Source organism: Strix uralensis, chromosome 1 (genome assembly GCF_047716275.1).
Source record: "Strix uralensis isolate ZFMK-TIS-50842 chromosome 1, bStrUra1, whole genome shotgun sequence".
NCBI classification, from domain to species: Eukaryota; Metazoa; Chordata; class Aves; order Strigiformes; family Strigidae; genus Strix; species Strix uralensis.
In genome coordinates, this window is record NC_133972.1 from 170,814,988 (window position 1) to 170,840,564 (window position 25,577).

The following is a 25,577-nucleotide window of genomic DNA, read 5'->3' on the forward strand; positions in this document are numbered from 1 at the left end:
TCAGGAGCAGTCACAAATCAGTCAAGATTTTCCAACTGCTGGAAATCAAAGCAGGACAAGAGTTCTTCACACTGCAAGTTTAACTCTGTCAGCTGGCATCTGTAATCTGATGCAGAGGTCCCTCAGCTTTCCCCTCTTTCCTTGCTCGGAAGTGGTTAATTAACCACTCCACGTGGTTCATCAGTTTGGATGGGAACTGGTTTCTTTGTTTATGGTTGGTTTCAAAATAAAGCCTGACCTTATTTCCTCCTGAAATGCTCTCAGGCTCTCCTGTGCAGAGGATCCCACACCAGCGTAGCACTTTTAGAAGTATTAATTAAGCTCTGAGAAGCAGACGAGTATTATTTGTCTTGTACAGCTTCAGGAGGAGGAGAAGCAGCAGCATCACAGGAAGGACACACGCCTCCACTCCCATTCCCTACAAACAACACAGGAACACGAGCCACCAACTCTTACTGAAATGTTTATTAAGATCGAACTTCAGAACAACGGATCGGAACACAATGTCTTGTGGAGTAGAATATTTCTAAACTGATTTTTTTCTTTTCTAGGCATAAATGAAAAAAAAAATAATCAAGATTATACAAAAAGAACAGAAAGTGCAGAACACAATAAAACAGTTCTCATGCAACAAATCTCTTTTTTTAACCTTAAAACAGAAAATAAGCTCAACAGTGTAGAAATAAAACCATACATACATTATGCCGTCTACGCACTCAAACATTCATCTGTGACGTTACTTTTCTTTATCCCTTTTTCCTCATAAAACAACATTATGTGTTTAACACATGCTTATAAACATTGCTAAACTCAGCAAGAGCTATTATAGTGCCCCAACTTAATAAGTTGATAAAAAAGTAGTTGTCATATGGCCAGTTCACAAAGGAACTAAATATTCTCTTTTTTTTTTTTTTTTCCCCCGCTATGAGATGCCTATATGCAGCTTTCTATTAATATGAGGCATTTAATATAAGCTGGTCATTTGGCTACCAAAAGGGCTTAGTGTTCATGTTACATCAGAAAAAAAAAATAAATTAGGAACCACCAATTTGTTGAGAGAAAAGTTCTGTTTTTTGGGGCTATTTACTCCAATTTGGCTATCACTAAGGACTGAATAGGTGCAGACTAAAGAAGGTGATCCCTAGTTTAGCTAAATGCTCCTAGAGCTTCACCCCCAACTTCAAAATTTAAGAAAAAACCCGTGTCAGAGCATATCAGATTGAATCGTGACCTGGATTGTCCGCTAAAGTTTTAGCAGGTCGCAAGGTCATCAAAAGCTTTTTAATTTTAGCAGATGGGGGGGAAGGGAAGGTATTTCTCCCTCCCGGGCACCCCTCGCGGTCCCCCGTGCTCCCCGGGGCAAGGGAAGGTGAGGTTGAAAGTCCGCAGGGCTGCCTGGGTTGAGGAACCAAACCAAATCGGTTTTCCAGGAGGTGAGCTTAATTTAAATTACAGCAAAAACTGGAACATCTTTTTGTTATTATCTAACTTGATTTCCTAACTGACCTGGCTGCTGAGCCTTGAAATCAAAACACCAGTCGATATTTGAGCTCCCGCAGCTCGCCTCTGCCAATGGCTCGTTCTGGATGCAACATGAGAAACAGAAAACTTTGGGTAGCTCCACTTTTTTAAAAATGACCATTTTCGACGCACTTTACAAACGTTCAGCTTTGTCGTTTAAGGAAGAATAACAGCTAGAGGACTCTCTGTAACCATAAAGTTTCTGCAAAGAAAAATAAAATTTGGTATTTCTTCTACACAGTCATTAACAACATTTCTGTGCAACATTTGGTGTTCGTTACATTTATTTGGCCTATTAAAAGGAAACAAGGACAAAACAGCTGCAAATAAAACCAACTTCTCTTTCACAATAGATACTTCAGATGCCGAAGCTGCTACATGTGCTTGGAATATCATGCAGGAGTTTACTTATTCATTTAAATAGGATACATATTTATAGCTGAGCTCGTCTCACATCGGACTAGGATGAGGGAAACCTGGAAGAACTCAGTTGAAAACATTGTTGAGTACAGTGACGACGAGCACACAACCACCAAAGATATTTTGGCCCGAGCAGTGTGTATATAAATGCATATACACACGGACACAGATACACACACACACGCACCTAAAAAAACCCCAACTCTCAGTGACTGAACTACAATTCGTCGCAGGGACTGAACAACAGTGTCACACAACCTGGCTACGTGTCTATGCAAAAATTATTGAAAACATGAGTGACCGCCGAACACGACTGCTGACCCCTGCGACGCGCCTCGGGGAAGGAAACCGCCCCTGAACTCCGCTCCTGCCCCGACGCGGAGGGAGCTCTCCCAGGAACAAACTGTGACTTTGTCCACCTTTATTTGTAAATGGGACCTCAACCCACACGCAAGGCCCCACTGGTAGGCACAAAAATCCTGCCTTTAATGGGGGATGTCGGAGGAAGGCCAAGCTCACCGCGGGCGGGCGGATGCGCTTCTAACGATGGAGCGGAGGTTTTAATGAGGTACCTGGCAATAATCACTGTTGTTGTCGCTGTCGTTCCAAGTGCTGGGGGGATTCAGAGCAGATGGGAGAGGAATGAGAAAGGCTCAGCCCTCACTTCCGTGCCTCAGCGGAAAACCTCCCGCAAGCTGGTTTCACCACGGGAGCCGCATGCCAGCACCGGCATGAAAACCGGGAGGCTGAATTCACAGCTGCCTCCTTTTCTGCCCACCACGCCAGGAGTATTTCATAGCCTAGAAAAAGGCTCCAAGTGAAAGGGGAAAAGGACGTTGTGTGTTTCAAGGAGCACTAACCTCCCTTGGATTTACTGGCTTCCTCCCTTCTGATGATGAACAACCCAAATCTTTCCATAACTGCTTACTGCCAGCGCTAGCAAACGACCAGATTCATGTTATTAAAAGGCTATTTAGGTAATAAATCTCTATGAAAGTCATCTAACCAGCAGGAAGAGAAACATTCCTAAGAAATTATTGCTTCTGGAGTCTGAAATTGCCATCCATGAACAGCGCAGAGCCAACCGGACTCCTGCAGTAACGCAATGGTACAAAATCCACGCTACGCCCTTCCGAGTGGTTAAAGTTTGAGCTTCTCTGCTCTCATGGGAAATATTTCTAGACGTGCAGCTTACTGATGACAGCACTCAAGAATCTGAGCACTAACGGTGTCTCGTGTCCAAGGTGTTACATGTCACCAGAAGGACTGTAGCAGAATATGTGAAAATTGTTTACAGTATAGAGCAACCCAGAATGAAACCACTAAACCTCAAGCCTACTGCAGTAAAGGTCCAAGGAGAAGGAGCACATGGGATGAATCTGACTATACAGTAATACCACAAACAAAAAAAATTATGCTTGCTATCACCAGGAATAAAATAAAGCCCCTTCAACTCTCTCTTCCCACAATTTGGGCAATAAACACATAAAATCTTACTACTTTACCTTTTAATCATGACCAAAAAAAAATAATCATTTCTGTATCAAAAGATAAGGTAAGGGACACATAAAGAAATCAATCAGTGCCCACTCTACCCTGAGAAGTGCCAGGGCTAGGAAAACTCTCTCAAATTCAAGAAAAAGCATTACTATGAAAGGTGTCAGGAGCCAGCGTGGTGGTTTCACAGGCTGGCCAAGGTACAGGAGATATTTTGGCTGGGGCTTTCCCAAGTTTATTCTTCTGGCACTACTACAAATACTTCAGTGTGTTTACAATGGATAATTATTTCCTTCAGCTTTACAGGGGAGTGAAACAGAGCTTCCTGCTACAAGGCACTGTGCATATTCACGCGTTATGAATGGTAATCAAACAGCCCCATAAACAACCCCAAATATGGATTTTAATGTCAAATTCTTACAAATGAGGCTATGCCAAATGCTGGCTGGGATGAAATTGGACCTGCCCTGCCTTGGATTGAAACCCTCTGGGTTCAAAACGTCCTTCCTCCCTCCTCGCCCTTCCTCTGACTGAGAAAGCTAAATAAATGTGTGTGAGCTCACCCCTCAAAACGGTTTCACATTCCCTCTGCTGGGTGTGAAGTGCGAGGGAGCTTCAACTTCTCCTCCCTCTATGCAGCTAGACCTTGGTCAGCTCGATGGTGCTGTGAAAGAAATCTTGTCTTATGAAGGTGCGAAGTGGAGAAATGACGATCTGAAACCACACCGATCCACGAAACTCATGGGGAAAAAGGGCAATTATGGCTGGCACCGGCCAGAAAATGCAGAGTTTTAAACTGTAGAAGAACCTTTCCAGAAGTAGAGATTAAAATAAGGAGTACTGGACAGCGTTCATTTAACCAAGACCAGAATCTTCAAGGAGCTTTAAAAATAAAATATTAAAGCCACTTTAAAAATATCTAACTCAGTGTGTATTTTACATTAATGCCAGTTATAGAGTGAAATACAACTCATCTCTGTTAGATATGAACATCACCAGAATATATTAAATGTAACTGAGATGATAAAATTCACGGCAGAAGTTCAGTTAAAGTATTTCTCACAACTGATTTCTTCAATAAGGTCTCATATTCTTCAGTAGTATTATTCCCCTGTCTGAACACAGTTCACAGTATGTGTTCTAAATAAAAATATATTCACCTTAAAGAAAAAAAAAAAAAGACTTTCTCAAGACACTTGAAAAAACAACCAACCAACCTAAGTCCTGTGTGATGACGTGTACTTTAGTACTCAGCGATTTCACCAGCCTAAAGCCAACGCTGTCACCCTCGACAGCACAGGACATCGGCACCGACTGAAAGCCTTCAGCTAAGAAACCCACGTGTGCCACCAGGAATTTGTCAACGATGCTGGCCGAGACTGCGCGTTCACTTCAAATATACCAAAACATACATTTCTTAAATACATTGACAATTCAAGTAATTTATTCAAAACTGCTTTTCATTTTGAAATATATATTCTTTTGAATGACTATATTGCAGCATGATTTACACATGCATTTTAAAGTACTGGAGTATGAGAAGTTTGAGGCAGCAGAAATCTTACAACGAGCTGCGATTTGTCTGCTCAGCACACGGATTGACTGCAGCCCGGAGGTCCATGCGAAAACGAGTAAACAGCATCACAAACACTTCTTGTAAGACGACAAACAGAAGTTCGGTTTCTAAAGTTGCTATAAATGGCTGCTGGATCTCTGAGCCTTGGCTGCCCGTGGATTGGGGCACACTGCTAGCGATCCAAACGCTATTTTAAATCAGATTAGCACAACTCTTTCAAGCTCTTCACAGAAAAAATGTCTTTGCACCACAGCTATGTCCTGAATCAAGGAAGGGGGCGTGGAGGTTGCGCTGACGACATGGGTACAGCAGCTCGGAAGAGCTCCAGCCTGTAATTCCTCCGACACAGGGACTGGAACAGCAACACATGCTAGTGGATTGAATTTTAAGGCCTAAAAACTGTTTCTGACACAGATTTTTATACACCCAGACTATGCCATAAAATGATGGAGGTAGGCCTTCGGTTTACCTTGTTGTACTGACACCGTGCCTTTAACCTTGGCTGCTGCGTTCACAGCCAGGAGGTTAAAGGATCATAAAAAGTGCAATTAATCAACAACTTCCTTTCCCTACGAAAGAGAATCCGCACGCCCCCTCCCACGAAGCTGACCCCAGAGACACCCTTTCTCCATGGCAGCTTCATCCCGAGATGATTAGGTTTAAATGCCAAGAAAACCCCCGAGTTCACCAGCACGCAACACTCCCAGCTAAAAATTGTCACAGCGTATTCCAACGACATTCATAAAATTCAGCACTTGTGATAAAAACCTGTCAGTGCTGGTCACCTCTCCCAGTTGCTGCTCCTTCCATCTACAGTTCACATCACACACCCTCTCCGGACAAGCAGCAGACTTGGGAGTAGTTGTTGAACAGTATGACTAAAAGAATTCAAGGCAGTTTCTTAGAAACTGCAGTAATTGCTTTTGTTTTTCTTGAAAGAAACTGCAAATAAAACTATTCTGTAGTAATTGCACTAACAAAAACATGAAGTCTAAAATTAACGTTAAAGAACTGTAGCTGTCAGACCAATAATATCATGCGTATGAAAAAAAATTGTTCAAGATGTCTAAGCGTTTGATTCAGCTATTACACTAGTGAAATCTGAAATGTTCAGACAAAAAAATAGCAAGAGACTATAAGTTAAGATAGCTTCCATTTTCAGTTAGTTTAAAAACAGCTGAAAACTTACTTTTTCTAACTGCTAATTGTATACACTGTGAGTCTCATGCAGATTAATAAAACTTATTCAAAATCTAAATGTATTCTTAATAAAAAAGTGTTCAGAAATGATGTTTCTAAGTTGTAGAGAAAGCAATTAGCATCATAGCTATCTGTTCAAACCTATATTAAGGACTACAGAATTTCATTTACATTTTTGCATGAAACTGCATTTTCTTCTGCAATTTTAGCTACAAGTAGTGAAGATCCTAATTTGTTTTCCTGGAAAAAAAAAAAAAAAAAAGTTCTTGATCCTGCACCTGCACTCCCTGGAATGTGGGTGAACATTAAGTGACGCCTCACACGGCTGACTCGCCCTCCAGCTCCGACGCAGCAGTTCCTCTGCGCGTCAGCTTCAGCACGGTCGGCTTCTCGGTGCTCGTGCCGTTGCCCTCGGCTGTCTCTGGAGGACCCAGTCCTTTCTGTTCTTCCTTTGGCTCTTCGTTGACTTCGGGGTAAATCACCAAGAAGGTAGCTGTCAAAAAACCCAGGAAGGATCCCACTGAAGCCACCATGGGAATGACTCTGACTGTGCCAACTGCATCCACCACACCGCCAAGGGCAGAGGCCACGAGGATCTGGGAGATGTAAACCTGACATGACAGAATAGCGCAGTCTATGCCAAATCCTCGCTTTGAGTTCCCGGGGCTGTGGTGAATGTACTGGAAAAAGACAAGAAATGTTGTGTTAGGAGGTAAAACAACAGATGAAATCAAATATTTCAACACTAGTATCTTCCTCGAATTTCTCAGCCACGTGGTCAACTTTATGCCATCCCTGTGCATCACGCAGGCTGTACGTGTCCAGAGCAACAGCCTCCTAAGCTGCTTATCAACGGCCTCCTCATCTAACAACCAAGTTGTAGACACTTACTGGGGCACTCCTAGTGTGAACTTGGCTCCAAGATCACAGAATCACAGAATCATTCAGGTTGGAAAAGACCCTTGGGATCATCAAGTCCAACCATCAGCCCAACTCTACAAAGTTCTCCCCTACACCACATCCCCCAACATCTCACCCAAATGACCCTTAAACACACCCAGGGATGGTGACTCCACCCCCTCCCTGGGCAGCCTATTCCACTGTCTGACCACTCTTTCTGTGAAAATTTTTTTTCCTAGTGTCCAGTCTGAACCTCCCCTGTTGCAGTTTAAAGCCGTTCCCTCTTGTTCTGTCACTAATCACCTGCGAGAAGAGACCAGCACCAACCTCTCTACAACGTCCTTTCAGTAGTTGTAGAGAGTGATGAGGTCTCCCCTCAGCCTTCTCTTCCTCAAACTGAACAGACCCAGCTCCCTCAATCTCTCCTCACAGGATTTATTCTCCAGGCCCTTCCCCAGCTTCGTTGCCCTCCTCTGCACTCACTCCAGCACCTCGAGATCTCTCTCATACTGAGGTGCCCAAAACTGGACACAATACTCCAGGTGTGGCCTCACCAGTGCAGAGCACAGGGGGACTATCACCTCCCTACTTCTGCTGGTCACACTATTTCCAACACAAGCCAGGATGCTGTTGGATTTCTTGGCCACCTGGGCACACTGCTGGCTCCTGTTCAGCTGCTTGTCAGTTAGAACCCCCAGATCCTTTTCTTCTAGGCAGTCCAGCCACACCTCCCCATTTTGTAAAAAAAAAAAAATTTACACGAAACAGTTGGTGGAAATGATTTTTATGATTATAAAATGGAATTCCCCTCCCAATCCCAGTGCAGAAACATGTTAAAATAAACAATCCTCCTCTAATTTGTAATTCAAATGGAACAGTGTTAAGAAATGGAAAGTAAACCTGACCTCGTTGCCTTGTATCTCCCCAAACCTACAGCTGCATTTCCAGGCTCACCTCAGTATCTAAGACTGTGAAGAACTTGAGTAATGCTAACGTAATACGTCAGAAACAGTAGTAACAACTAGGAGTATAATAAATACTCCAATAATTATTTCATCTCTCTTCATATGCACCCAAATCCTTTTATACCTCAGCACAGGGTGAAGCAATCATGACCCCACTGAGCCAATGTGACGCTAATACCATCTGATTTAAATGGCAGCTCTTGCTATTTACCATCAAGGACTAATCTGTGCTTTGGCACACATCCCAACAAAGCTGGCATCTCAAATAATGAGATTTAATAAATCCATTTTGCCACTGTGATCTTCAGAGAAACGTGACTGCTCTGCCTTGATTAAAATATTCAAAATATTCCACGTACCTGTTTAATATCATGGTATTGTCCCAAAAGCGCGTAGGGGCAGTAGGAGATACTCATAGAGACTATTCCCATCGTGCTGATCATTATCATGGTGACATACACGTTGGGGAACATAGCCATCACTGCAGTGCCAAGAGAAAAACCCAGCGTGCCCAGGATGTAGATCACTTTTATACTAAGGTCATAGTTGTCCAAGTATTTCTGCAACAAGGCTGCAGAGATCAAGAATAAAACATAAATATCAGTTTAACTGGTCAAGTTTTTGTGTGGCCATGACAGCTCGATACGCTATTTAGGACTCTGACACTCACTGTGTTACTGGGCTTGTCTTAGCAGCACAGCTCAGCCCTCACGGGGAAAAGGACATATTGCTGCTTCAGAAACCGGGGAACAAATGAGCTCAGAGACTTGCCTAAACCACGCTACAACTCTGAGGCAGAGCAAAATGCTTTGAGACTCAAACGTATCATGGTCCACTCAGCCCACTTAGTAATTTTACCTATTTATTAACTTTATCCATGCAGGTACACTCTGAGCACAGAGGAGATTCAGTTTCTAATGCAAGCACATTCGCTAAACAAAGCCATCGGGTCACTGGCGTTTATAGCCACGTTTCAATTTGTGGGCAGGAACAAGCTGCCCACCTGAACTTCAACTGGACATGTCTCAACAAAGAGGCAGTCCCCACCATACTGATCTGTGCAGACGTGCCCGCACACATGCTGCAAAAGGCAGAATTTAAGTTTGGCAAAAGCTCTCAATTTCATAGTCCATTCCACGCCCAAACTGTCTGTAGTTGATTTATCTGTTATTAGAGAGCATGAAAGACTTTCAGAAATATATATTTATATTTCTGATTTTAAAAAGTCTTTGCAAAAACCCTCTTACATATGCTCGAATCCTCTAAAAAGCATAATTTTAGTTTCCTGATGACTAGCTAAATGCCATTCAATATCCTCTGATATCATTTTGTGCTTTATGCACTTAACCAATCTGTTCATATTTCCACCTCTATATTTGGAGGAATTTTTTAATATTGATTCTTAAAGAAGCCCCTCCCTTTAAGACCACATGAAGTGCTTTTCCAAAATAGCCTTCACCCCAAACAAGGAGGCAGATGCTAACTGAAGCAGAGCCAGTTTTACCTTGCAAAGACGTATCAGAGGTGCATTCCACTGTCTGATAGTGCAGTCTCTTACCTGAACAAACAGCAGCAGTAGCAGCATAAATTACCAGTCCCCAGCATCCCATCTGAACTCCGGCATTATAGTCATGTAACTCAGTTGAGTTAGAAGGGGCCTGCAACAAGCACAAACGCAAAGCTGTTTTCTTGTAACGAGCACATCTCAAACGAGTAACTAGGCAGGTCTGCCAATGGGAACTGTTCTCTTACCTTTGGATCGCCCTGAAAGATGACCTGTCCCATGAAATCTGTATAGAACACAGCTTCAGCAATGATTGAAAACCAAGTTAAGAGGTGACAGACACACAGTCTCAGCAGCTCCTTTGGCATCTTTAGCATCGACAACCACAAGAGTCTGACAGTGGTTTCAGTTTCCCCCTCTTCGCTCTCCGTGTCTCCGCTTGAATTTGTGGTGCCACTCTGATTCCTGTGCCTGTACCTCTGTCGCTGCCGCTTCTGCATGTCGTAGATATCATTCATGCTGCGTGAGGACTTTATCAAGACGATGGCATTGGCCCGCCGAAAGCGGTAACGGTGGGAGCCTATTTTGCCATAGTAGGAGAAGGTGTAAGATGGCTGACGGTAGAACATGTGCCTCCGCCTTCGCATGGAGTTTGAAGTACTAGACTGCTTCATGCCTATTCTAGTGTGTCCATTGAGGAACTCTTTTGGTAGGGAGCCATTCACGTTTGGGACTTTATCTTCATTTAAGCGATTATCAAGCAACATTTCCTCCTCTTTCTCATTGTCCCTGAGGAAACCAGACAGGTGGTTAAGTTTCGACTTCATGATCTCTTGGCTTGTGTTGTGGGGAGTGTTTGGATATGAAGCATCCTGAAAAATGGAGGGTTCGATGTCATGCAGAAAAAGCAGCTCTGATTCAATTTCCAATGTAGCATCGGGCATGTGCAGAACCGAGTCACTTTTACTTCTTACAATGTTCACCTCAAGGAACTCCATATTGAGATCATGCTCTGATTGAACCTCATCATGGAACATAGAGGCTCCATACGGCTCTTCCTCACTAATTACATTCAGTCGATTCAGAGGGGGGAGACTACCACTGAATTTGACACTAGAAAGTGTGTCGTCTCCATCATCAATCCTGTCCTGCTGAGGGTTATATTGCTCTTCTTCAATGCTAAAAAGGTGGAGAGCAACGGAGACAGAGAAAATAATGGCTGCAAAGAAGAAAAGGACTTGCTCTTGAGATTTAAAAATACCACCCAAGAAGGTCTGTGTCCAGTCCAGCCCTCCTAACATATAACCGATTGCTCCTCCAAGACCTGTGGAAGAGAAAAAAAGAGAAGTGAGTTCAGAAAAAATCAATTCAGTCACAACTTGGTCATCAGGATGACTTGACAGCTGCCAAAAACATACTGACGAACTCCGTACCAGCTGAAAACGCATGGATGTTAAGGGCCATGTCTTGCTCTTCGCTGTCCACCACATCCAACAAATAGGCCCGAATCGGCCCTTCTGTTGCATCAGCACAGAAGTCCAACACCACAACGCCGAGGACTGTGAGAACTATACCGATGGGCTGCTTGTCCGGGACATCGCCAATAGCCAGACCTGAGGAAGAATGGAAGAGGAATCTGAGCATGTCAGACAAAAAGGGAAAACTACTAAGAGCAAGGTTAAGTTCCTTAAGAAAAGGATGGTCAACGCACTCATTGGAAACATTCCTTTACAGAATAAAATGCCAATTTCAACCCTTGGACAGCTTCATAGGTGGCCTGGGATAAAGATTATGTTTTTACCTTTGTAAGACTGAAATTTATTTTTCAAAATGTTATTTTTAAAGTATCTTTTAAACCTTTGAGAGCATTGGATATTATTTCACGTTTCTTGCATGTATTTTCCTTCAAATGCTGAAGGCTGTTTCATAAAAGACAGCCATGGTGAGAGAGGAGAGCACCCAAAAGCAAGATGACATACTTCATCTGTCAGTTACAAACAGAGGTAACCCCACTGCTGACAGCATTCCTGACACGGTGCCTGACATGCAATGGTCGGATAAAGTGAAATTTAACCCCTTCGTCTCTCTCTTTGCATTTCTTAAGCATTCATATTTTCTAGATCATTTTTATAAGCAAAACTTCTAATGATGAAGCAACACGAAGGTACTTTGCATTGCAAAAAGCATCAGTCAGCTTGTGTTGACAGCACGGGATGAAATGTTTTTTGTCTACAGAGTAGAAAGGCAGCATTAGTGTATAAATGAAGAATTTTTCATGAAATGAAACACTGACAAAAGCATGGATTACTTGAATCAGAGAGATTTAGAAGTTACACATGCAAGACTGATAAAACCATTAGCGTAACTGATGAAAATGACTGTGGAAAGAGATGAACTGGCTAAGCCGCCAAAAATCATCTAAATCTCAAGCGCTGTGATTCCTGCATATTCATTCCTCATTTATACCAAGTCCTCTGAATGCTAAAGAAGTTGATACGTGTTCCACGCTCGGCTGAATCTTACAGCAGAAAACACCAAGGGTGTCAGTGCTTTGGATTCGCTGGAAACCTGAACAGTGCACGCAGTGGAGAGAAGGAGAGCTGAGTAAGATCTATACACAGCTGTTCGCCTGGGACGTGGTTGGGTTACTATCAGGATTAGTGAACCTCTTTTTTAGCACACTCCTGTGCACCTTGTTCCCCTCCCTGTAACTCCTATTGCCAGAGGCCAGGTTATGAAGAAGGGCACAATGACCCCCTCAGTTTTTGCAGCATCTCCTGTAGCCCCAAACTGAAATTAGGATTGCAAGTAACTGGAGACTAAGGACAGGAAAGTGCAAACATAAAATGGGAAGATAACAGACAATAAAATCATACAGGGTCCACCTAGAAGAAAATCTGGTTACAAATGAGGCCTTTTCCTGCAAACCGCTAGACACCCCCTTTTGTGAAAGACTGGTAAGTAATGCCTTTTCTCTCTGAAAAGTGACACAAACCACCGTTTCAAAAACTTCGATTAAAGAGACATTAATATTGCTTTATCATATTGTACATCTGCTCTAAATAGTAGCTCAAGTGCTGTCTTATGCTGATGTAAATAGAGCGTAAGTGGCAAATCTCTATCCTCTAGGATGGAACAGGTCTAGAGAAGACCATGGAGCAGCTCTCACTTCAGTTTGCTCCAGGCTCCCCTGAGAGAGGCACAGCAGTGTTTAAAGTGCTCTTCAGGAGAGGGTTTTCATTCAAAATCTACCACAACCATGTGCCAGGAACAGATGCACAAAGCATACAGCTCACTTCCACGGCTCATTACAAGAACCTCTGTGTTTTAAAGAAGTTTAATTGCACAAAAGTACCACACTGGAGTATCTGGAAAGCACAGGTTTTCTAGAAAGCTACACAACAGACTGTATTACTGTGCAACAAAGAACTAGAGACAAATTGAAGACAGTATTTTGTGCTGATTTATTAGAAGGTGAGACACCTCAAAATAAGCCTATAAACTGTGTATGAGGTTTGCTTGCCATTATCAATGGCTACCGACCTAAACTATTGTGTGGAAGTAAGAGCTTGCTATCAATTAAAATCTTGTAAGAGGGCTGCAGTCTAGCATCTTGCATACATCTGGAGGAGGAGGAGTAAGTCTTGGAGACACAACAACAAAGTACAATTATTACCATATGATAGCAATTCAAATAATTAATATTTATTGCTTGAGTAAATTAAAAAAGCATTAGCTAAATGTTATTCATCTGAACAGTTTGTCCACTGCAGTTTGCAGAAAATTGAAAACCATCATATGGCATCCCAATCTGGCTTTAAAAAGCTAAGATGCTGAGCCAAGGTAATGTTCCACTCATTTCCCTCAATTAGTAAAACTTTTTCACAATAGAGCTGCATCTAACCCAAAAAAAAAGAGAGCCAAGAGGATATTATTAGGTGCTAAGTTCCTTTCATTTGCATCAGTCCAACCATGATGTAAACATTTCCCCAAATGTACTTGCTGTCACCTCTCCTACACTAAATTTACAAAGAGATTGTAGATTGTAGATTAAGTTCTGTAGTAAACTATGTTCAAGGGAAACTATTTTTACCAGCTTTGATGGGGGCTCAGGAAAAATTATTTTCCCACATAGTTTTTGATAAACAAATATTAACTGTGTTCTGGACTTTTTCAATACCAGGTCTAAGAAAAGCACAAGAAAAAGTGAAAAGATAATTTTTGAAATAATGCTGGAAACAGGATGTGTTGCCAGATATGCATTAAAGGGAAAATGGATCACAACAGGAAACATTTCCCTGTGAACAGGTTGCTACAATTTTCCCATGTCAAGGATCGACCAAATTCGTCTCAGCGACTGCAAACATTATGCTGGCAACCATTGTATTAATAACACTGTATGACCAGTTTCAGCTATGATTGCACAATACTTAGCACAGCACTGTAACTTTCGAATAAGAATAAAAACATGCAAGATGGATAGCTCAAACGCAGTGCCGCAGAGATTTCTCATGATTTTTAACTCTAAACGTAAGTTAAATCAATGGCATATCATTATCTTTACTTCCTACATAAAAAATCTTAAAGCAGATACGTTAGCAAGAGATATACACAGGTGGTTTCCTCATTATTTACCTATAACAGAACCATTAAGGAAAAGTGCAACTCCAAAGAGGACACCAATGCAGAGAGCAAGAATAAAAGGCCGCCGGCGGCCCCAGCTCAGCGTGCAGCGGTCACTAGCCGAACCTATAAGTGGAGTGAAGATCAAGCCCAGGATAGGGCTAAGGAACCAAGTGAGGCTGTAGTATTGTTCAGGAAGACCTAAAACAAAGAGAAAAATGATGTAAAGGTTATGTGGTACACACCAAACATTTCACTTTATACATGAAATTTTGTTATACCTTTGAAAACTGTTAATTGATCAGTAATTTACCTAAAGTAAGTTCTGTCCCAGATGAACAACTCAGTTAAGATTTCTTATCAATGGTTAAAAAAACCAGTTAAGGAAAGCACAGATCATATAACTTCCAAATAACTGGGCAATAAGAAGGTAACAATTAGATATATTTAAGTTATTGAAATAGAAGTTAATAAGAAAAGAGATCTAAAAGTGGAATCACTAGTAACTACTGTCCAAAAATATGACACTTTGAATTTTGTTGAGTGTGCTGAATTTTTTTTGACAGGGGTGTTGGTGGGGATGGCCTCTGTGAAAAACTAGCAGCCACAGTCCGCTGCGTAGAAGCCAAACAACTTTGCTGCATCCTCTATGCGTTTGTGGCCTATAAAAACAAAGATCTTTGGGATGCTTGGAAAGCCACCTGGTTGTTGTATACGCATATCCCCTTCCCAGCAAAACTTTTAAGATTCAACAGGAGTTGAACATTATAGTGGTACTGTTCATCTAAGACCACCACCCTTTTCACAGAATCGTCTAGGTTGGAAAAGACCTTGAAGATCATCTAGTCCAACCATTAGCCTAACACTGACAGTTCTCAACTCCACCAGATCCCTCAGCGCTATGTCGACCCGACTCTTCAACCCCTCCAGGGATGGGGACTCCCCCCCTGCCCTGGGCAGCCCATTCCAACGCCCAACAACCCCTTCTGCAAAGAAATACTTCCTAAGAGCCAGTCTAAACCTTCCCTGGCGCAGCTTGAGGCCATTACCTCTTGTTCTATCACTTATTACTTGGTTAAAGAGACTCATCCCCACTCTCTGCAACATCCTTTCAGGGAGTTGTAGAGGGCAATGAGGTCTCCCCTCAACCTCCTCTTCTCCAGACTAAACACCCCCAGTTCCCTCAGCCGCTCCCCATCACACCTGTGCTCCAGACCCTGCACCAGCTTTTCTGGTGGTGGTCTTAGATTTAATGGACTGAGAATGATGGACAGAATTTGACTGTCATATGAAATATTCCATTTCTACGCATAAACCACGTTTACTTATAAAATTGAACAATGGAGAACAAAAGAAAAAGCAATTATTAATCTCTAGAGAAATCTAAGGAGGCTTATCTCCACTGTCCTTAGTTTTTTTCAGAACTGAGGTGACTCTTCATAGGATCAGATAGAAACAAATTGGATTTATTATGTAATATTTACTAAAAAAAAAAACCCACAACTTTTTACAAATAATTTCTGGAGAAGGAAAGCAAGCCCCGAAGCCCTGCTTTACACCTCTCCGGCATGGAGAGCAATGGCCTGCAGATGGCAGGCTGGCCCAGAAGAGCAGCTACACTCGGGTCCTTGAAGATCTGTCCCTCTCTCAGTTGATCAGCACAGGTCAGGTAACCACTTCGATGTGTTTCTTAGCAAAGCATTAAAACCCAACCAATCAATTTCTTGCAGTCCAACTGACACCAAGACTAAAAAACTCGGTATCTTTACCCTAGGAAGGTAAATCAGTTATTATTCAAAACCACGTATCGTGAGTGTGAGTAGCATTCAACCTTTGCTGGCGAGATCAATCTGTACCTTGTGCTCCCTGTTCAGCGCGCTGAGGCATCCATTACTGAGCAGGATTATACCAATCCCTGTCCCAAATGGCCTACGCTGCAAATGTGGAAGTCTAATCTCCTGCTGCTTAAAGTACCATCAAATCTTGACTAACAATGCTGACTTCTTCCATGAGATAAATCAGGTTTTCCCAAGACTGTTGTGCGCTCTGTGGTGATACAGAGATTATATTATAGGACAATTGGCTGCATATTCAAAAAATTCAAAAGAAAATTTGCCATAAATAACCAATTTCATCATCAGGATTCAAAACCCGGGTCTGAGGCCAGGACCTATGTGATTTCACTCAGCTTTGGCTAACGAACAAGCTAACGGCGACAGCCGCCTTATGCCTACAGAGTTATTGGAAGAGACTTGTCTCTTCCAAACCCACCCGACCTGTGTTTTTGGACCAAATATGCCCATAAATGCTCCACCCACAGGGGACGGCATCATGGTTTAGTCATCTTTCCCTGTTACAGGCAGCTGAAGGCCTGTACAGGAGGCCAATACTCCACATCAGCACTTACTACGTAACTACTGACTCCTTTTGCGGCAGGTTTTTTGATCTCTAGGAAAGGGCTGTGTTTGTACAGATCGCACCTCGTCCACGTTATGGTTCAAACCACTACCTCTTGCATGTCCTTTACAACTGTTCGGTGATGTCTTGGCTGGCACAGAGCTTTTAGCTGAGACCTACTTAGTAGGGGGGCATATTAGGTTTAAAGCTCTTGTTCAAGAAGCCACAGTTGTTAGCACCGTCTCTCCAGACGCCAACACTTATTTGCACCACCCAGCTTCTCTTAATGAGTGCTATCCTATCCTAATCATAGGTGCAAATCAGCAAGCCAGTAATCCCAATAAAAGTGCAGGGAAAACCTCCATCTCTCTGTGGTTTTAACATTCTCTTTAACTTCACCGAGTTCAACAGCCTTCCCAAGCACACGAGCAGGTTCAGGCACTGCGTGTTTAACTGGCACCTCACCTGCTCCAAGATACGAACACTTATCAATGCCTGAGCTGGCATATAGATGTTCATATATAGTTCAAAGAATGTAAAACTAAATGGTTTAGGCTGAATAATTTTTCTGCAGGACATAGAAGAAATGGTAATGTGTAAATACTCATCCCATTTTGCCTCCTCAGAGCTATCCTATTGAGCAGCAGTTGTGCATCAGAGGTTGCTATTGTGTGATGCCAAGTCACCGCAGCGAGGCTATTTTAAACAAATTTAGAAGCTATAGCTTAACCAACCATCACTGATCTTTATTGTAGTGATCACCAACACCTGAAACAATTTCATGTCGTATCACTGCAAGAGGGCTCTATGTTGGGAACAGAAGTTTCTGTTGTGAATGATGCTGTGACTTGTGAATTATGAGCTGGGACATCTCAGTGGAGCTCATCCATCAGTAAACACTCGAGAGATGTTGGGAAGGTTTTACAATAAATCATACAGTTGCTTTAAATAAACACAGGGAAATGAAGAGTAGCAAGAGCTCTGATATCAGCATTACAAGCATCACCCTATCTTATATGAATAAACAGCCTTAGACAGAAGTAAAATGGACACAATTAAAAGACTCTCCTTTTAATATTCCAGCATTCACTGAGACAACCAACTTGTTTTAACGGAGACTATGAGCGGAAACAACAAGGAAACACTAGGACAGCAGGGACATGCAACAGGAGTGTATATTCAGGGGCACTGGGGCTTGCACAGCTCACTGTCCCTCTGTCCTTGTGGCCACTGCTTTGTCTGTCTCCAGGCTACAATGGCACTTCTCTGTGGTATATACAAATTTTAACAAAAAGAAAATTGCTGGGAACACTCAATCTATTCAAAATGTTGATTCAAAGTGACTTCTGCAGAGAATTAAAACCCGTTTACAAATATTTTTTCGTTCAACTGTAAAAATTGCACTTTTCTAAATTGGAAAGATAGGTGGTTTTTTATGCTTTAAAGCCACAGTTAACCAATTGTCATAAAAATGTCCTAAGATTGTTAAAAACCACAGTGATTTTTACTGCTAGCGTTACTTGGACTTCAGTACTTTCAAGATCAATTTTGCAGGTAATAACTCAAAATCAGATTAAGGCCTGCATTCTGGTTTGATTTTATAGGTCAGTAAAAGAAAGGAAAAAAGGTTTTTTACCCAACCCCTGTTACATGTTCACAATTAGGGAGTCTTATCTTGCCATGTATAAGTCAGAAGAGACTGAAACGCTTTCTTGAGAGAAGGCTTTATTTTCACTGATTGAAAAGGGTGATCTTCCTAACATCTAAGTATTATAAATAAAAGCCTAAATCCAAATATTTACATTGAAAATGGCTTACTTTGCAAAAGACATGAATCTCAATGATTTCAGAATGGAGCTAGGGATGTAGCTTTTATGGAAGGGTAAAAAGGACACTTAAAAAACCAAGAACATTATGTTTGGAGATCCTTCTGTAGACAAACCACTTTGATATTTATTATTGAACTCCTCTTTAGTGACCAAAATATCTATCTTTAGAAAAAGAGGCCACGATAAAAATCTATACAAGAATTAATAGCCCCATGCCAAGAGAAATGGAAGGATTTCTAAAAAGCTTTCAGTGCTCCTCCAAATAAACAGGAAAGGGATAACTTTCAAATGAAACATGAGCAATTCCCACAGATTGTATAATGGTAGGAACCATCAACATGAAGCACAACCTGCTTTTTCTCTTGCTGGAAAAGTCATGCTATAGGACTAATTCTGTAACCTAAGTGGCAGAGCTCTTATAAATTGCATTCCAAGTGTAAGCTAGCAGTTTATAAAATCATCGTACATGTTTTATATACAGTTATGCATAATTCAAAATAGTTATAATTTATTAAGTGAAGTGTATGACTTTTCTTTACTGTAAGTATGTAAACTGTGATACTGTCACATTAGAATTTAGTTGGTTACTCAAGTGGAAAACTACTGAGCGGGGTTAGAGAAGACTCCGGGCGTGAAGCTGATGCACATTCAAGCTAAAATAAAACAGCACAGGAAAAAATAATTTGCTGGTAGGAGAATTCCCTCCTGAACCTGTCTGACGGACAGCAGACTCCTCACCTGGACAATGTACGGGCATGCAAACAGAGCAATCATTTTAGCAGTGGGTAGTAAAGACAGTTACCCAAAGCTACTTTTTGCATTTGCTTTCTGTAACTTAAAGTTGAGATGTGTTATTGACAAGCTGTAGTGTACCCAGTCAACCAAAACTCTGCGAGACAACAGTTCTGGTGCCTAGAAGAGCCTTCTCTGTCTGCATAGATTTAGTTGTCACCTCTGACGTCTGCGCTCAGCACTGTTGCTGGAAAGTCAGACTTTTGTAAAGCTCACAGCCATGTTCTACCACGGGTCTTCCAAGAAAGAGCTTTCCATGGCACTAAGCACTACCTCCACTGCCCCATGAAGCAAGATTTCAAAACATACCTTGCAGATGTTTTTCATAAAATTCATGCTTCATACAGGCAGAGTCTACAGGGCCTTCATCATTTCAACAGTAGGTTTGCTTTAGCCCTAGACATTTTCATAGAAATGAGGAAAGTTCCAAACAGACAAGGAGAACTCCAACCCCAAAATACTTTTTTCCCTTAAAAGAGGCTGTTGTGGTTTTAGTATCTTCAATGTCTGCATACACGACATGCATATTTAGGTTGGCACGCATGATTTGGCAGTAGAAGCTAAATAAGTAAGATGATAGAAAACTGAAATACTTAAAGAGATTTTGTGTGTGTATACATATGCGTGTGCATATACATATATATAAACAACACAAAAACCACCCAAGTCTTCCAGAGGTTTGCTGCCTCACAAGAATGAGTTCCAGTAACGAAATTTTATACAAATTATGTCTGCAAAGGGCACTAGGCAGTTGAGGAAGGTAACTACATATCCTAACGGTTCCTTTCTCTGTGTATATATGCTGCTATACCTACAGAACTTTACCATTTTATACAATATTTTTAAATGGGAAGACAGTTAAGAAGGCATCCAAGCCAGGACAAGACAATGAAGAGCAGAAATGAAGAGATAAAGGGAATATTTTGACACCAAGAAGTTCCTTCTGATACCCCCATCTAGTGGCAAGGACTCGGATGCAACATGTATTTTAAATAAACTTGGCTACGGTGATGGGCCCGGCCGGCAGCCCTGCAGCATCCAGTCTCTGATGTGCAGAACAGATGCACGGATGCTGGTTTTGACCAGATTTCAAGGCAGTACCGCCCAGCAAGCTTGTCATCCGTACGCCTGCCTCGCCACAACCTCTTACAGCCAAATGTAAAGTGTCCCAACTGCTGAGAGCTGCCATACCCACCTGGAACAGGCTATAACTAGGCTGGGACTGATTTTGCATGACCAAGAGAAGTATCATGCAGCATATGCCTTTCCCAAAGGCTGCTAAAACTCACACGGACTTGAAGGCTAAAGCAGCTACGACCCATTACCAGTTCAATGCTGTTCCTTTATTTTGCCTGTAATTTTCCACCACTGTGCTTGCCGCGCCAGGTAGCAGCTCTGAGAGCGAACTGCCATCCACCAACCTGGAAAAGTAACCCGGTGGCCTCTTGGGGGAGGAATAATAACTGGAGAATTATTATTTAGCCTTTTACGGACAGCTAATCTGAGGAAACACCGAGGAGGAAAAAAACATATTGGATAAACAAGGTTAGTATTTGTGCCGTGAACTGAATCTGGAGCAGGTCACAAGGCAGACTCAGAAGTCTCATACAAATCAGTGAGAAAAAGAGCAAAACACAACAACAACTTCTGTTAGCAGCTACGACTGCCACTGAGACCCTTGTAATATGGCATTTCCCAGCCAGCTACAAACAAACAGGACACTGGCTTCTAGTAAATAAGGGTTTGTTTTTTCCCAGACAAAAAAAGTGCCCAACAATAGTGGGACCAGCACCGCTCACGGTTCACAGGAAATGCTCACTGTGTCACCATCAGTCTAAGGGCTGCGTGAGGTCACGAGTTACATGGAAGAAAGATTAAGTCACATGCAGCAGTTTCTATTCAAAACCTCTTTTTGATAAGTTCTATTGGGGGAAAAATAGTTCTTTATAAGCTTAACAATAAGATCTGATATGGGAATAGGATGCTAGGCTCCTATTTTCATTTGTCAGAAATCATCACCTAGAGACTTGTTTATACACTTAAAGTAAACACCATACAAAGTTCTGAACTAACATAAGAAGCTGTCATGCCCTGCAAATACTTGGTATTCCACAATTTCATCCCTGTATAAAACACTGTGTGTTGCTAAAAATATTTCACATTGATCTGTTTAAAAATGCATTGCTTATACAAGCTGCTTTGTTTAGACTGCAGTTTTCTAAAGAGTGTAAGCAAGCAAAACCAATGCTTGTCAAAAAGCTGTGAAAAAGTTAGAACCCCAGTATCTGCTCTTTATCTTGCTACTACAGAATCCTAGAAACCACTGCAAACTCAAGCATTTGAGCTTTGGAGTGTCTATATGAGGAATAGGGATTTCAGGATGTAGCTGAAATAATTTCATAAATGCACCCCAATATCCACTCCCTTACATTTAAAATAAAAATACAGTTGCCACACATTTGGGTGCCCCAGAGAAACTGCAAACAAGCCGCACGCCTGCTTTGACAACTGTATCACCGCGAAACTTCAACCACAAATCCTTTAGCTTCTTGCTATCTCCCCTCAGATTTTAGGGCTTCCAATGGCTTAGAGCTCGTGTAACACACTCCAAGCTGCCAAAAAAACCCATACCTGAGCCAATATATGTTGAACCCGTGCACTGGAATAGACTTGAGTGGTGGTCTGAGCACTACTGCAGTACAGTCAGCACTTGTATGTTGAGTTTATTGCACCCGTGAGAAACCACCTTCTAACTTCTGGATTGAAATAGGAACTCTGACCAACAGAGAAGGGATATGAAAAAGCACAGTAATTTCTCCTGGTGCCCATTACCATGATTTGAGCAGTTTCCAAATGTGGGAGTACATTAAGTACTCCTTGAAATCAGAGTCTCATATCATATGAGAGAGTCTCTAATTTGCACTCCTAATGCCACAGTATCTTACAGCTGGTGTGAGAAGAAATGAAGCCCTATACTGGACTTCATTTTTATGTGAAAATTTTGCTCTTCATTAAATTATGCCTGCCCAGCCTGTATGCTAAGATGACACTTGCTTGAGTCCTTGTTCAGAAGCCATTCTGAACAAGTGGCACACAGCACAACAACACTGGAGAAAAATTATACTGACCAATATGCGTGATCACAAGCCTCAACTTAGCTTCAAGAGTGCAGGTGGAAAAACTCCCAATAAAATCAGCACCGTGAGGTTTTTAATTGCTGCTAGCTTTCTACATAAAAATGATAGCCTAGCAAGTTGGCAGGGATCTTTATTCACTCAGTGTCTCAGAAATGACCTACTGCAATAATCATCACATAAAATAGGAGCAATATCAAAACTGTGGCTTCAGTCTTCCCACTGGTAAAATTCACATCCTGAAATTCTTCTTGTGCCTGTCAAATAAGAGCTCTTCTGCTTAGCCTGCAACATTCGCAAGCTGTCAGCACATCACATACATCTTACAGGCAGGAGTACGTGCACTCTGCAATCTGAACATACTTTTCTGGAGCACAAACTATCACCCACTTGCAAGAAGTCTATGCTCTCCTTCCCCCTCCTGTTTAGCTCTTGTCAACAGGGATGTCTGCGCGAGGGCTGGGACTGCTGGGCTCTCAGCCCCGCTCAGCTGGTCTGTTAGTGCTCCGGATGATATGAAGTGAGGATAGAGCTGCCTCCTCCGTGCAAATGAGGAATCAGTTGTGGGACATGAGAGTGGAGGGATAAAGCACAATTCCTCCACTTGGATGGGTTATTAGCACTGAGGGGAGTAAAAATCAAGAGAACAAATAATTAATAGGAATATTACACAGACTTAAAAAGCACAGTACCTTCAAAGGACTGATATTCAAGGGCAAAATGCAGAAAATTCTTTCCAAAGCTACCAGGAAAAGTCAGCTGCAGCCCACCCTGAATGCACCAGGAAAAATTCATTGGACCAAAGTGATACTTTGCAGGGGAGAGGGCTGGAGCACTGTCTGTCTTCCTCTTCCAGGATGGGCATCCGCTACCTGCATCACTATGACATCCAAAACTTTTACAGCAGATTCATGTCTTTAGAATACCCCTACGTTTCTGCTTTAGTCACTCCCTGTCGTAAGGTCAAGATTACAGATGAAAGCTGGATCTATAGGAAGCTGAGATATATGAACAAATAATTAACACAATATTAAAAGGATGAAATCAGGTTAGAGATGCTGGAAAAACTGTCCAACGTTTCCTTAAAACTTGTAATTCGTATTTTAAATTTCCTTAGTAGTTGGATGCAAGCAAGTCACGCTTTCACAGCTGAAACAACTTGCAAAAATTTGGAAACTATTACAACTAGACTAGAGCCACCCATTTTGAAAGAACAACAACTAAACTGGGAATAAAGCAATGCTCTCGCTCTTCAACAGCTTCAGTACAGAAATATTAGTGCGATGTTTCACGTACAGAGTCCTGGAGGTGTTTTTAAGCTGCAGACGAGTAATATCCCCTTCTGGCAGAGCTATTCTGCCTTTCGGTACAGCAATAGCTTTTGAAATTACCCATGCAATAGCATGCCAGCAGCAAACACGTTGGGTTAAATAACACTTTTGAAAAATGGAATTAAGGAAATAAGTGACAGGCCTCTTAAAGGATTTCATCATCCAGTTCTCCCATTTGCTGTCTCTGCTCAATTACTGCTTCTCAACCTCCTACAACTGTCCTCCCCTTCTCATATTTGGCAACTGTGGGAGTCATCCGTGTTTCATTAAGCTCTGCTGCTATACTGCCAAAGTTGTAGAAAGGTTTATGTGGCTTCCCTGACAATTTCTAGTTTATAACCCAGTTTTATGGTGCTGTGTCAGGTAAGAGAAGCATATGTTAAGAGAGGCGAGCCAAAGGTATGTGTGGAAGGGGGAGAGGGGGAGCAAAAGCCTGAGAACAGCTGAGGTCTGAGGCATCGGGGAAAGAACACATCTACAGACAGGCAAATCTGGTTTTCCTTTTAGTGTGATCACAACTGCTGTCAAGTAAAGCTTTTAAAGCTTCAATTATTTATTTTAAAGTTTCTAACCCTCCTACTAACCTAATTCCACAGGAGTAACCTTCTAGCTTACTGCCCTTACAACAATCCAGTTTTCTACTTTCTTATCTAATGTATCAAGCAATTGCTAATAGATAGATATATATGCCAATATTAGCAGCTACTGCTGCTGCTGAAGAGGAGGAATCAAAGGCAACACATGACACATGCCCTCCTCTGGGAAAGACCAAAGAATCACTTGCTGTTGTAGATTTGTTATTATAGTAAAGCTGCTTAGCAATTCCTATACATTGTGCTGAATGATACCCTTACCAAAACGACGGTATTTATTTTTGCCAAGGTATGTTCAGACCAGTGAAAAGTGCCAGATTTACTTAAACCAGAAGCTGAACCTTTCATACTCAAATACTGGCAGTGCCAAATGAGCTTTCTCCATGCTGCAGCACGAAATTAAGCTACAGAGCAAGGAAATGCAACATTGCCACGGGCTCCTATCGACTGCTGAAACTGATTCACTGGAGTTTTCTAGATATCTATGCCGTCCTTTTTGGCTCTTGGGAAACTTGTTTTTAACTTTTCTTCCTCTCCCACTTATTAACCAATATTTAGAAATATATCACTTTGACACTAATAAGAAAATTTACATCACAGTGCTTAATGAGCTGAAATTGAACATAGATTAAATCTGATGCAACTTCGTGCTGAACCAGCAGTAATAAAAAAAAAAAATTCCTTTTAACCTCCACTGAAGAGCAGTTTTAGGGATATAACAAAGGTGTTTACACCAAATAAAAAGCTGAGAACTTTCTTTCCAGTCCCAGAAAAATACAGGTTGTATTCAACTATACATATATATCAGTATAACCACCCGAGGCTCACTTCACAGTGTCAGTGTATGTACTCCCAGGCTGCAAATGCTGTCTCCAGTTGCTGGCCAGTTAAGCAAGCTGCAGATACAAAAGGACTCAAAGGTCACGTGCAACCACGCTAGCATCCACTTCCCATCACTCACAAGCGTCTAAATGTATACAGACACGTATATGAATGCAGCAATCAAGAAATTCTTTTGCCACGCTAATCCTTCCCTTGCCTTCACGGGATGTAATTAAAATGCATCAGCTGTACGTGATGCCCCACTTCGACTCCGCGCGCGTTACGTAACGCTGCAGCACTTCACCGCTCCGTCTCACTGCAAGATTAGACATCAATTACAGTGACATGTGTTGCCTGAAGATATGCAGCATCCCAGTTTATCCAAAGCTCAATAGGGTTTTTCGTCACCACTTCTAGAATATTGGCAAATTTATTAACAAAGGCACTTCGGCTCAGACACACTTTAAAATTCC

General features: G+C 41.9%; 1 protein-coding gene across 7 annotated transcripts in view; it reads right to left on the bottom strand.

The window, feature by feature from the left end:
• Window positions 1-447: 447 nt before the first annotated feature.
• SLC45A4 (solute carrier family 45 member 4) overlaps window positions 448-25,577 on the bottom strand; it is an 89,956-nt gene continuing 64,826 nt past the window's right edge. For 6 of the 7 annotated variants that reach the window (XM_074888874.1, XM_074888914.1, XM_074888864.1 and 3 more), the window contains exons 3-8: window positions 14,219-14,407; window positions 11,017-11,196; window positions 9,832-10,907; window positions 9,638-9,737; window positions 8,439-8,650; window positions 448-6,894 (exon numbers count right to left, since the gene is read on the bottom strand). In XM_074888874.1, the coding sequence (XP_074744975.1) occupies window positions 6,532-6,894; window positions 8,439-8,650; window positions 9,638-9,737; window positions 9,832-10,907; window positions 11,017-11,196; window positions 14,219-14,407 (2,120 nt within the window). In that variant the 3' untranslated portion in view covers window positions 448-6,531. The remainder of the gene's footprint in view (window positions 6,895-8,438; window positions 8,651-9,637; window positions 9,738-9,831; window positions 10,908-11,016; window positions 11,197-14,218; window positions 14,408-25,577) is intronic. The other variant, XM_074888921.1, reaches the window with a different exon arrangement.